The 14,281-nt window shown below is 42.0% G+C and overlaps 1 protein-coding gene across 2 annotated transcripts in view; it reads right to left on the reverse strand.

Moving 5' to 3' along the window:
* Positions 1 to 14,281, reverse strand: part of cnsta (consortin, connexin sorting protein a) — a 69,304-nt gene that overhangs the window by 34,638 nt on the left and 20,385 nt on the right. For both annotated transcript variants that reach the window (XM_080200777.1, XM_080200778.1), the window contains exons 3-5: positions 13,534 to 13,709; positions 9,137 to 9,167; positions 5,711 to 5,797 (exon numbers count right to left, since the gene is read on the reverse strand). In XM_080200777.1, coding sequence (XP_080056903.1) covers positions 5,711 to 5,797; positions 9,137 to 9,167; positions 13,534 to 13,709 — 294 coding nt within the window. The remainder of the gene's footprint in view (positions 1 to 5,710; positions 5,798 to 9,136; positions 9,168 to 13,533; positions 13,710 to 14,281) is intronic.

Here is a 14,281-nt window from a genome sequence, read left to right on the forward strand (position 1 = left end):
AGGATACTGTGGGAGGCGAGGGAAGAGATTGCAGAGCCCCTGGCGATGATCTTTGCGTCGTCAATGGAGACGGGAGAGGTTCCGGAGGATTGGAGGATTGCGGATGTAGTTCCTATTTTCAAGAAAGGGAACAGAGATAGCCCGGGAAATTACCGACCGGTGAGTCTGACCTCAGTAGTTGGTAAGCTGATGGAGAGGCTTCTGAGGGACAAGATTTACGAACATTTGGAGAGGTTTGACATGATCAGGAATAGTCAGCATGGATTTGTCAAGGGCAGGTCGTGCCTTACAAGCCTAGTTGAGTTCTTCGATAATGTGACTGAACACATTGACGAAGGAAGTGCCGTGGACGTAGTGTACATGGACTTCAGCAAGGCGTTTGATAAGGTCCCCCATGCAAGACTTCTTGAGAAGGTGAGAGGGCATGGGATCCAAGGGCCTTTGGCCTTGTGGATCCAGAATTGGCTTGCCTGCAGAAGGCAGAGTGTGGTTGTGGATGGGGCTTTTTCTGAATGGAGGTCAGTCACCAGCGGAGTGCCTCAAGGATCTGTTCTGGGACCCTTGTTGTTTGTCATTTTCATAAATGACCTGGATGAGGAAGTGGAGGGATGGGTAAGTAAGTTCGCTGATGACACTAAGGTCGGTGGTGTTGTGGATGGTCTGGAAGGATGGCAAAAGTTGCAGCAGGACATAGATAGGATGCAGGACTGGGCGGAGAAGTGGCAGATGGACTTCAACGCGGATAAATGTGTAGTCGTCCATTTTGGCAGAACCAACGGGATGAACGAGTACACTATCAAGGGCAGAAGTCTGAGTAGTGTTGAAGAGCAGAAAGATCTAGGGGTCCGGGTCCACAGGACTCTTAAATCGGCCTCGCAGGTGGAGGAGGTGGTCAAGAAGGCGTATGGTGTACTGGCCTTCATTAATCGAGGGATTGAGTATAGGAGTCGGGAGGTAATGCTGCAACTTTATAAGACCCTTGTCAGGCCTCATTTAGAGTATTGTGCGCAGTTCTGGTCGCCTCACTATAGGAAAGATGTAGAAGCTATTGAGAGGGTACAGAGGAGATTTACAAGGATGTTGCCTGGACTGGGAGGCATGCCTTATGAAGTTAGGTTGAGGGAGCTGGGACTCTTTTCCCTGGAGAGACGAAGGTTGAGAGGCGACCTGATAGAAGTTTACAAAATGTTGAGAGGAATAGATAGGGTGGACTCTCAGAGGCTATTTCCCCGGGTTGAAATGGTTGCTATGAGAGGACACAGATTTAAGGTGCAAGGAGGGAAGTTCAGAAGTGATGTTAGGGGTAAGTTTTTCACTCAGAGGGTGGTGAGTGAATGGAATCGGCTGCCGTCAGTGGTGGTGGAGGCGAACTCGCTGGGGTCTTTTAAAAGACTTCTGGATGAGTATATGGGGTTTAATGAGATTGAGGGTTATAGATAGGTCTGTAGGTTGGTAGGTGTTGATGTGATCGGCGCAACTCGTGGGCCGAAGGGCCTGTTTGTGCTGTAGTCTTCTATAAACCAGAATGAAAAATATTCATTCTGTATTCCTCATGGACATAAAAGAAGTCTCAAAAGTACTTTGTACTGAAGAGGGGAAAGATGAAGAAAAATACAGAGCAAGCATGGGTACAGTTTTGTAATGAACATGAAACATTTTAGGAAAATACATTTTTTTTTGCTGCTGATTTCATCTGTCCTTGGCTGAGCAAGGACAAAATTATGAAATTGCGTGTGGACATCCTTATTAATAATACCTAAAAATAGTGCAGCTCTATTCAGAGCTTCTAAATGTTACAATCCCATTAAAGATGACACATTTTGGTGAGTAGTTTCCTAGTTTCTGAATTCTGTTAATATTTTTAACTGCTAATTGTATTCTTTAAACATTGAATTAAGTAGAATATACCGGACAGAAACAGGTCATTTGGCCTCACGGGTCCAAGCCTATGTTCATGCTCCACATGAATCACTCCCTACCCCATTTCATCTAATCCAGTCACCATACTTCTATTCCTTTCTCCTTCCTGTGTTTCTTTAGCATTTCGTCAAATGCATCTGTGCAGTCACCTCAACTACTCTATGGTAGCATGTTCTACCTTCTAGCCACTCTCTGGATATAAAACTTCCGTCTGTATTCCTCATTGGATTCATTAGTTACTGTCTATTCTGGTCCTCAGTTTAGTTCTCACCTACAAGTGGAAATATATTTCCAATGTTTCTTCTCTGTTCTGATAAAAGATCACAAACCTGAAATATTAATTCTGTTTTTCTCTCCAGAGATGCTGCTTGACCTGAGTATTTTAAAAACACAGAAACAGGTGTAGGCCGTTTGGCCCTACAAGCCTGCTCCACCATTCATTTTGATCATGGCTGTTCAAATTCAATATCCTAATTCTGCCCCCGCCCCCCCCAGGGAACCTTAATTAAACAAGCAACATAGCAAATAAAATAAGACCCGACTGGAATGCTAATCAAATAAACATAATATCCATTCATTAACCAAAAAAAATAGAATTTAGTCATTCTCAAAAACATATACAACTGAATTTTGAGTCCTTAGAAACCTTCTGGAGTTTCTCAGTTGATTTCTCTGTCTGTTTGTTCTTTTTGAGAGGGTACCTTTCACTGGTTCGACGGTGTGTTCTCTTCAGAGATAAATGAAGCTGTCAGGGTGGAGAGCTGCTCTCTCCCTCTCAAGACTTGAGAGGCAGCAGTTGCTAACTCCCATTTTTCCCCCTTGCCCTCTCGTTTATACCTGTGGTGACCTATCAGTTTTCCTATAATAGGATTGGTCTGATTTTGTCAACATCAAATTCAAATGTTATATGTTCTTGGTATCTGAGTGTTTGCTTTAAATTGATGGGCTGAATTCAAACACATTCAAATACCTGAAGCCTGTTATCCAGGCAACCCTGTTTCCTGACCTTGGATTTCAGCTTGGACTCAGTATGTACTTTGCATTTTAAACTTCCAAGTACTGAAACAAAACACCAGCTTTTAAAGGGACCATGCAATGTTTTTGTCCCTCCAGCATTTTTACATTTTTTACATCTTTACAAATGCAACCTCGCAATAACCATTCTGTGGGTGAAGAAATTTCGTTTCACCTCAGTCCTAAAAGGTTTACCCCTTATCCTCAAACCATGACTCCTAATCCTGGACTCCCCACCATTGGGAACATTGGGGCAGCTTGGTGGCAGAGTGGTTAGCACTGCTGCCTCAACACCAGGAACCTGGATTTGATTCCCGGCTTGGGTCACTGTCCGTTTAGAGTTTGCACGTTCTCCCAATGACTGCGTGGGTTTCCCCCGGGTTCTCCAGTTTTCTGCCACAGTCCAAAGATGTTCACGCAGGACGATATGAATGTAGCTGAGGAGGTCACTGGGGTGAAGGGGTGTAAAATAGAAAGTATTGCAGTTGATACAGAGGATGTGTTGGATATTCTAGAAGGGTTGAAAATAGATAAGTCCTCTGGTCCAGACGGGATTTACCCTAGGATTCTATGGGAGGCAAGAGAGGTGATTGCAGAGCCACTGGCTCTGATCTTCAGGTCGTCGTTGGTCTCTGGTATAGTACCGGATGATTGGAGGACAGCGAATGTTGTCCCATTGTTTAAGAAGGGGAACAGAGACTTCCCTGGGAATTATAGACCAGTGAGTCTTACTTCTGTAGTGGGCAAGGTTTTAGAAAGAATTATTAGGGATAGGATTTATAGTTATTTGGAGAGTAATGAATTGATTAGAGATAGTCAGCATGGTTTTGTAGCGGGAAGGTCGTGCCTTACTAACCTTATTGAGTTCTTTGAGAAGGTGACCAAAGAGGTGGATAGGGGTAAGGCAGTAGACGTGGTATATATGGATTTTAGTAAGGCGTTTGATAAGGTTCACCATGGTATGCTTCTGCAGAAAATGCAGATGTATGGGATTGGTGGTAATTTAGGTACTTGGATCAGGAATTGGTTAGCAGATAGGAGACAGAGGGTGGTGGTTGATGGTAATTATTCATCATGGAGTTCGGTTACGAGTGGTGTGCCTCAGGGATCTGTTTTGGGGCCACTGCTGTTTGTAATCTTTATTAATGATCTGGATGAGGGTATAGTTGGGTGGATTAGTAAGTTTGCTGATGACACCAAAGTCGGAGGTGTGGTAGATTGTGAGGAAGGGTGTCGAAGTTTGCAGGGTGACTTGGACAGGTTGCAGAGCTGGGCCGCGAGGTGGCGGATGGAGTTTAATGCGGAGAAGTGTGAGGTAATCCATTTCGGTAGGAATAACAGATGTGTTGAGTATAGGGCTAACGGGAGGACTTTGAATAGAGTGGAGGAGCAGAGGGATCTAGGTGTATGTGTACATAGATCCCTGAAAGTTGGGAATCAAGTAGATAAGGTTGTTAAGAAGGCGTACGGTGTCTTGGCGTTTACTGGTAGGGGGATTGAATTTAGGAGTCGCAGCGTCATGTTGCAACTGTACACAACTCTGGTGCGGCCGCACTTGGAGTACTGTGTGCAGTTCTGGTCCCCACATTACAGGAAGGATGTGGAGGCTTTGGAGAGGGTGCAGAGGAGGTTTACCAGGATGTTGCCTGGTATGCAGGGGAGGTCCTATGAGGAGAGACTGAGGGATTTGGGGTTGTTTTCACTGGAAAGAAGGCGGCTAAGAGGGGATCTTATAGAAACATATAAGATGATTAGAGGTTTAGATAGGGTGGATGGTGATAGCCTGTTTCCTCGGATGGAGAAAGCTAGCACGAGGGGGCATGGCTTTAAATTAAGGGGGGGTAGTTATAGGACAGATGTCAGGGGCAGGTTCTTTACCCAGAGGGTGGTGAGGGACTGGAATGCCCTGCCTGCTGCAGTTGTAAATGCGCCTAGTTTGGGGGCGTTTAAGAGATTGGTGGATAGGTTTATGGACGAAAAGGGATTGGTTTAGATTAGTGGGTCAATGTTTTTTTTTAAAAATAAGACTGGTCGGCGCAACATTGTGGGCCGAAGGGCCTGTTCCGCGCTGTAATGTTCTATGTTCTAAAGATGTGCAAGTTAGGTGGATTCACCATGTTAAAACTGCCCCTTCGTGTCAGGGGGATTAGCTAGTGCAAATTCATGGGGTTATGGGGTAATGGGGATAGGGGCTGGGTGGGATTGTGGTTGATGCAGACTCGATGGACTGAATGGCCCCCTTCTGCACTGTAGGGTTCTATGAACATTCTTTCTAAATCTACCCAGTCTAATCCTGTTAGAATTTTAAGTTTCTATGAGATCCCCTCTCATTCTTCTAAACTCCAATGACTTAGTTTCCCCTCATATGACAGATTTCCAGGAACCAGCCTGGTAAACCTTTGTGTACTCCCTCTGTAGCAAGGACATCCTTTTCAGCATTCTGTTCTTACCTGGGATGCTAAGCATCTCCAGTATTTTATTTTTGTCTCCAAATCAACCCTACTGAATCCTTTCACAATTTTCAAGGTACAACAAACTTCCAGAAACTCGTGTTTAAAATTATTGGACTATTCTTATAATTACATATGATTTTGAAAAATCAAACTGTAAATGAAAAATAAAGAGTTGCCTGTTTTAACCCAACTTCAACCCAAATTTAAGAGTACCGAATCTTCAGTAAAGTGCAGCTGGCAGATTTTTGGGCCTCAAACAAAGAATATTAAAAACATAGTTTACCAATGGTGATGTTCATTATGGATATATATTCCATACATACCCCAGTCCTCCTGAATAACAGCAAGATTTGCCAACAACTTTTGATGATACAGCTTTTCCAGCTGAATAAACTGAATTGCTTTCTCATCTAGGTGCAGTGTAAAGGAAAGCACGTATTGCTCATGTAACAAACTAACTGCAAAATGTTGCTAATTCAAACAGTTATGTCAATAGCACAGCACGTACATGGAGCAAAATCCAACCAGTAGGTGAGGAATTCCGGGATGCCACCACAAATGTTGCATTTTCTTTTTTAGGGATTGTAAAGCAGGGTTAGCTAAACAATATTTGTTTAAGTAAACGTAAAGACAGTAGGACTAGGGGGCACAGCCTCAAGATAAAGGGGGGGCGGTTTAGAACAGAGTTGAGGAGGAACTTCTTCACTCAAAGGGTGGTGAATCTCTGGAATTCTCTGCCCGTTGAAGTGGTGGAGGCTGCCTCGCTAAATATTTTTAAGACGCGGGTTGATGGGTTTTTGATAAGAGAGGGGATTAAGGGTTATGGGGAGAGGGCGGGAAAGTGGAACTGAGCCACGACAGATCAGCCATGATCTTACTGAATGGCGGGGCAGGCTCGAAGGGCTAGATGGCCTACTCCTGCTCCTATTTCTTATGTTCTTATGTAAAAGTAAAATTAGTTCAGTAGCAATATTAGGGAACAAAATTTAGAGTAATACTTAATGACAATTGACTATGGTGATGTATGGGCAAGGCAGGACTTTGCAACTTGGAGGTTGTGGTTCCTATCATAGCGTTATTCCTGTTCTCCCTACCGAATCTTGAGTTCCTGCACTGCATCCTGTAGGTCATTTGTATTGCAACCATTGCACACTGACAAGGGAACAGATTAATATATCATTCCATGGCAGGGGCACTAACTAAAGAACTCTCAGGAGGCAGCAGTGACTCCACAAACATTCCCATCCTCAATGACTAAGAAGCCCAACACACCGGAGCAAGCAACAAAACTGAAACATTCACAGACATCTTTAGCCAGAAGTACCGATGGTCCATCTCAGCCTCCTCCAGTCTCAAGTATTCGGCCAATTTGATTCTTTGATGTGATAAAGATACAGCTCATCACATTGGATACAAGCTTCAGGCCTGGCTACGTTGCAGCAGTAGTATTGTCGACACACTCGAGAACTAGTCATGCTTCTAGCCAGTTCAATTACAACATTAACATCTATTCAATAACGTGTAAAATTGCCCAAGTTGTCTGCTGACAAAAAAAGGGCCAGGTGAATCCAATGAATTACCATCCATCTGTTTTTCTCTCAATCATCAGCAAAGTGATGGAAGTGGTCATTGAAACTTGCTCAGCAACAACCTGGTCACCGATGCTCAGTTAATTCCTGATCTCACTGCAGCCTTGGTACAAACATGGACACAAGAGGTGAACTCCAGAGGTGATGTGAGAATCATTGCTGCAGTTCCTGATATCTAAGAATACCTACAGTTCTATTAGGGAGGGAGTTCCAGGATTTTGATCCAGCAACAGTGAATGAACAGTCCTATATTTTCAAGTCAGGATGGGGAGTGGCTTTGAGGGTAACTTCCAGGTGGTGATGTCCCCTGGTATCTGTTGCTCTTGCTCTTCTAGATGGTAATGGTCGTGGGTTGGAAGGTGCTACTTAAGGAACCTTGCTGAGTTCCTGCAATGCATCTTGTAGATAGTACAAACTGCTGCTACTGAACATCGTGGTGGAGGGATTGAATGTTTGTGGATTGGGTACCAATTAAGTGGGCTGCTTTGTCCTGAACAGTCTTGAGCTTTTTGTGTTGTTGTTGGAGCTGCACTTATCCAGGCAAGTGGAAAGTATTCCATTACACCCCCGACTTGTGCTTTGTAGATGGTGGATAGGCTTTGGGGAGTCAGGAACGGATTCACACACCACAGGATTCCTAGCTGTTGACCACTCTTGTAGCCACAATATTTATGTGGCTATTCCAGTTCAGTGTCTTGTCAATGGTAACCCCAGGATGTTGATAGTGGGGAATTCAGTGATGGTAATGCTGTTGAATGTCAAGGGGTGATGGTTAGATTCTGTCTTGTTGTAGGTGGTCATTGCCTGGCACTAGTGTGGCACAAATGTTACTTGACACTTGTCAGCCCAAGCCTGGATATTGTCCAGGTTTTTGCTGCATTTGAACAGGGAATTCTTCTGTATGAGGAGTCACAAATGGTGCTGAGTATTGTGCACTCATCAGCAAACATCCCCACTTCTGACCTTATTGATGGAAGGAAGCAGCTGAAGATGGTTGGCCTAGAGATTCCTGCATTAATGTCCTGGAGGTGACTGAGCTACTGAATAATGAGATGATTGAACTCCAACCACATAACCAGCTTCCACTGTGCCAGGTATGTCTCCAATCAGTTTTCCCCGATTCCCATCGACTCCAGTTTTCCTAGGGTTCTTGTTGCCATGCTTGGTCAAATGCTTCCTTGATATCAAGGGTAGTCACTCTTCTTGGAATATAATCATAGAATCCCTACAGAGCAGGAGGGGGCCATTCAGTCCATCAAGTCTGCACCGACAACAATCCCACCCAGATGCTATCCCGTAACCCCATGTATTTACCTGCAAATTCCCCTGACACTAAGAGACAATTTAGCATAGCCTAACCCACACATTTTTGGACTGTGGGAGAAAACCGGAGATCCTAGAGAAAACCCACACAGACATGGAGAGAATGTGCAAACTCCACACAAGACAGTCACCCGAGACCGTTTCTTCACCTTCTGCGATGTGCAACTCTAACTCTTGACTCTGCAAAGTCTATCCACCATCTATATGGCACAAGTCAGGAATGTGATGGAATATTGCCCAGTTATCTGAATGAATGCAATTTCAACAACAAACACAAGTTTAATACCACTCAGAATAAAGCAGCCAGATTGATCAGCACCACATTCACTCCCTCCATCACAGGCATACAGTGGCATCAGTGAGTACCGTCTATAAGATGCACTGCAGCAATTTGTCAACCCTCCATCGACGGCACCTTCCAAACCCACAGCCTCTACAAGTTAGAAGGATCAGTTTAGCTTTAGCATAGCTCACAATGCTGCAACTGAAATCTCAAAACCAAGAGATGATTGGGATTTTGTGCAGAATTCTGCAACCCTGTTTCTTTGAAGTGAACCTGTGTTTCAAATGGCCTTAGACCCATAAGGTAGGACAGGGGAAAATTAACCTGGGTTCCCACGACTGATTATTATTCAGTGACTTGTTGAAATTGTACGTGTGAGTCATTGAGTGGGGACAGGATAAAAAAATTCACCTGTGCCATTGGTATTCTGCAATACTTCAGATCTAGATTTGCATTTATAGCCACCTGGATTAGGTATTAATGAACTAATAAAATAAATGAAATTGTATAAGGAAGCATGAACTGTTGTAAATACAGAAAGATGTAAAGGATACATTCTTCTTCATCAAAATAGATTTCTGCAATCTATGAATGGGAAAATAATAATTAATGAGTCAGATTATCTACAATAAATGTGGCAGTTAAGCGATAAATACAACAACTAGATTATAAAATGTTACATTGTGTGAATTTATTTTGAAGCCACTTCACAACACTGTTAAACACTGCAAAGAATTACAATGATTCAATAGATTGAAACTATATTCTTTACAAGAAATGCACATCTGAACAAGTCAGTTCTTTCTCTGATTAATAAGTTGGCTGCAATTAACTCATCACAAAGGAGAGGCGGTGGCGTTGTGATAATGTCACAGGACTGCTAACCCAGAGGCCCGAGGTAATGCTCTGGAGACCTCCTGAGTTCGATGGTGAAATTTAAGTTCAATAAAAAGTGTCATTAAAAGTCTAATAACAGCCATGGAACCATTGTCACAGAAACTCTTCTGGTTCACTAAAGAAACGGAAATTTGCTGTCCTTACCTGGCTTACATGTGATTTGAGATCCACGGCAATGTGGTTGAGTCTGAAATGGCCAAACTACTAAGTTGAAAGGTGATTAGGGATGGGCAAATCATCCTGCATGTAACTAATATAATTGAAATGCTATTTATCACTGCAGTCAAAGGATTTTAGACATCTCTTAACTGTAAAATTTGCTAATCTCATCTTTTTAAGATAAACCTCTGCCTAGTTAGATTTCAGAGCACAAAACAAAGTTATCAAATACAAGCACAAAGTTTGAGTAGTGTGGGAAGTGCGCTGAGACCGCACTCCATTTGGGTAATATAAAGTTCCTTAAAGACCATTCATCTCACCCTATAAAAGCAAAATACTGTAGATATTGGAAATCTGAAAAGAGAACAAAACAAACAAGAAAAACCTAGAATAGGCAGCAGCTGTGGACAGAGACACAGTCAACACTTCAGGTCAATTCCTTTCATCAGAAGTGAAAATAGATATAAATAGAACAGAGAAGCCAATGTAACGGGGCAGGAAGAATAAAGGTCTTTGAGAGACTGGAGGCCAAGGAAGTTTCAATAACAAAATATTTCATTATGCAACAGTCAAAAAAAATTACAATGGAACAAAAACAGAAAACGCTGGAAAATCTCAACATCTGCGAAGAGAGAACAGAGCTAACATTTCAAGTTTGGATGACTCTTTATCAAAGTTTTTAGCTTTTGATGAAATTGTTAGGCTTCAACTTCAGAGAACGGATTGCAACAAACTGAGGGGGAGGCAGGATCGAGTGAGCAAGGAAGCAGGCACAGCCATTATCACGCTGGAAGTTCTCAATGAAAATATCTAAAGACAGTAAGAGGCCAGAAGGAGGGATACAGTTGGGGATAGTTCAAGGAATTCACTGGGGGCTGTGGGATGATGGTAGGCAAAAGGAAGGGAAGATAAGATCTGGAGGGGTGTTGGTACCCGTGAGTTGGTGAAGCTTGCAATCTTCCACAAGGTAAAATGTTTTTTTGCCGAATGAGTCGGAGGATTAAATGAAACTGGACCAGGATGGGTTTGGGATAGAGTAAAGTGGTGTTACTTAAGGAATAGGTTGAAAATATGCATGTGGCTTTGTGAGTGCCTCTCAGGATGAGACGAGAACAATTTGAGGAGCTTTGGATATTTAGAGATATCCACAATCATAAAAAGGGTGGAATTAATTTGGAATTCACCAAAGAATAAGTTGAAGTTGGAGAGAATTGTTGATGAAAGAAATGTGGCTGTTGAAGTGTTTTTTTTAAACATACATGATCAAACAAGGGAAAGGAAATAGAAAATGAAGAGGAGGGACAAAGTAGAACAGCCAAATGAAATTCTGAGAGGAGGACAGAACTACTTCAAGTTAGCCATCCCTGAAAGTGGCAGTGAATTAATACCAATACAAAAACAAAATACTGCGAATGCTAAAAATTTGAAAGGACAAAAAAAGCTGGAGAAACACAGCGGGTCAGCAGCAGCTGTAGAGAGAAACAGAATTAATGTTTCAGGTCATTTTATCAGACTGAAGATAGATAGAATGTTAGTGTTTAATCAAATGAAAGAGGACAGGAAGGAGAAGGTCTGTGATGGCATGGAGACTAGGAGAGTTTAAGTAACTAAAGATATCATGATGCAACAGCCAAAGGAAACAGTAATGACTATAAGTAAGGAAACAAAGGTTGCATCCAAATGAAGCACTAATTGCTACATAAAAACCATTTGAATGCAAGGTGAAGGAATAAAGAAACAAGATGAAGCCAGATCCAGCAAAGCATAAAAAGAAAAAAAAACACAGAACAAGATGGAGACAGAGATTACAATATCATCCTGCTCCTTCAATCATCCAGGTTGCAATATTGAACCTGGTCAGGTTTCATTTTGTAGATATTAACAATTCACTGCTTTACTTTGATGCTGAAGCAAAAATGTTTCCTCTTCTTGTTTAACAGCAAGAGCAGAGACTAGGGTCCAAATCGGCCACAAACCAGGAAAGAAGCTAAAACAGCCAACTATATCCTGTGTTGCTGCCAAAAAATAACTAGCAACGGTGGATTCTTTTGCTTAAGACGTGGTTGATTAATTCATTTTTATTTAAGGTTCACTATTTCCCTCAGATTTGAAAACAACCAGATCAGAGTTAACTCATGCAGCTGACATTAGTTGAATGATGGAGCATCTAACCTCTGGTCAATTTCTGTTCAATTCCTATTTTGCTCCAACTGTTACACTAACAGTTCAGTGTCGCCTTTAGTGAGAAAAGACTTCCTAGAAGAGCAAGATTCATTTTCATCCGCTGTATGTTGCGACATTAACATTCGTGCATTACATTGATTGACTTCAAATTTTCTTTTGACTGTCTAAAGTCAGTGTTCAATAAAGGCAACACATATTATTTTGCAAAGGGCCTTTAACAGAAGAACCCAGGCTCTTTGAAGAAGTATAAGTAGATAAAATAAACTGTTAGAGATAAAGGGAAATGTAAAAGAAATTTGGTCAAAGAGAAAGGTTTTAATTCTGGTTATCAATGTGGAAAAGAGGTGCATAGTTTAGAGACATTTAGAGCTGGCAGCATGGTAGCACAGTGGTTAAGCACTGCTGCTTTCACAGCTCCAGGGTCCTGAGTTCGATTCCCGGCTCAGGTCACTGTCTGGAGTTTGCACATTCTCCTTGTGTCTGCGTGGGTTTCCTCCCATAGTACAAAGATGTGCAGGTTAGGTTGATTGGCCATGCTAAGGAATTGCCCCTTAGTATCCAGGAATGTGTAGGTTTGAGGGATTAGTGGGTATAATATGTAGGGAATGGGGGTAGGGCCTGGGTGGAATTGTGTTCGGTGCAGGCTCGATGGGCCAAAGGGCCTCTTTCCGCACTGTAGGGTTCTATGATATTAGTACTGCCAGAAAAAAAAACTTATGAAATCTCAGAATATCCCACATTTCTTCACACGTAATTAGTTATTTTTGAGATGTGTCATTTATGTAGAAAAATGCAGCAGTCAGTTTGCACATGAGAAGATCTCACAAAGGTGAGTTCATAAGCTAGTTAAACTGTTTGTGGTTGAGGAAGAGGTAATGGTCAGGATACCGGAAAAACTTCTTGCTCACATTCAAGCAGTGCTGTGGGAATTCATATGTTTGCCTGAAGCAACAGGACAGCTAAAGTTTGGGTGAACTTCTAAACCAGAAGATGACACTCATTCATGCTGCACAGTTTCAGTATATGTTAAAACTTAAAGAAATAAGCAATCTTGGCAGCGCACTTGAACGTACAACCTTCAGACTGAGGGACAAGAATGTTCCGGAGACAAGCTGACAATATGAGGAAATCGGTTCTCTGATACACATTAACTTCACTGCAACCAAACTATTAGAGTTTGCTTAAAATACTCACAACCTGGGGGAAGCCAATCACCCATGCATTGTGCTTCAATTGTTTCCCATTCTTAATCAAAAAATAACCCTCAGTGAAATGGAAATGATGGGTTGTGGTTACAAGATTTCGGGGTGCATGTCTGTGTCTCTCTCCCTTTCATCCCCTCCTCTTCCACTTTTCTTCTATTCCCCCAGGACTTGCTATAACATACAGGTGAATAAGGAATGCAAACACAGCTGTACATTTGAAGCTGGAGAAAGAACTAGAATGTGCAAAAATAATTGAAGTAGAATTTATTTTTCTTCCTCTTCTGGAAAGGGGTCTTGCATTGTTCAAATTCATACCTTTTCATGAATTCAGTACTGTGAACTAAAAATACTTCCTGTGACTTGTTTTTCATTTTAAGAAATGTTTAAGACATAACACTTTAAATTTAGTTAATTAATTTGCTTATGCAGAAAAATACCCATTCAAAATCCACTCTTGCTACACTTGAATGAGATGGTAGTGGGGAGAAAAATAGAATTTGTTGTACCTGATGAAGATAGTGTGGCAGGCTGCTGGAATCACTGAACTCAGTTTCTCTCTGGATGCAGTTGAGCAGAGTCTGAAGAAGTCCTTTCCTGTCGACTTGCTGACTGTCATATACAACCGTGTTCAGTGACTTAGATAAGCATGCTGGAGAATCTGCTGTGGCTTCCTCTGAGGTCCCTGTAAACCCACAAGAAGTCTATTTGACATAAATTATATAATTCTGATAAATGAAAACACAGAAGTTTCAACCAAAGGAAAAACAGCACGCATTAAAAATTAAACCAAACTGCGTGGTATGTTGCATTGGCACAGTCTTTGCTTTTGGGTCTAGGGTTCAGGTTTTAAATGAACTGTCTTTAAAAAAAAGATCAAGACTAGCAACTGTCTCAGGCTGAACCACACTATTCACAAACTGGGTGTTTTATTTGACTTAGGATGAACTTCCAACTACATAATTGCATCACTCAGACTGCTCAATTCCACCTTTAAAATTACCTCATTTCCTATTGAAAACCTCATCCGTGCTGTTCTTACCTCTAGACTTCACTATTGCAAAACAATCCTAGCTGGCCTCACATCCACCATCTTCATAAAATTGTGTACTTGTGTGCCAAAGAAGCAAATCCATGTGCTTTCCAACCAGAAACCATGGATAAATGAGGATATCCACTGCTTGCTGAAGTCCAGGTCTGAAGCATTCAAGTCAAGTGACCCTGACCTATACAAACAAATCCAAATATGATCGCCGA

The sequence above is a fragment of the Carcharhinus amblyrhynchos genome, chromosome 12 (genome assembly GCF_965287045.1).
Source record: "Carcharhinus amblyrhynchos chromosome 12, sCarAmb.v2.hapA, whole genome shotgun sequence".
Lineage (NCBI taxonomy): Eukaryota > Metazoa > Chordata > Chondrichthyes > Carcharhiniformes > Carcharhinidae > Carcharhinus > Carcharhinus amblyrhynchos.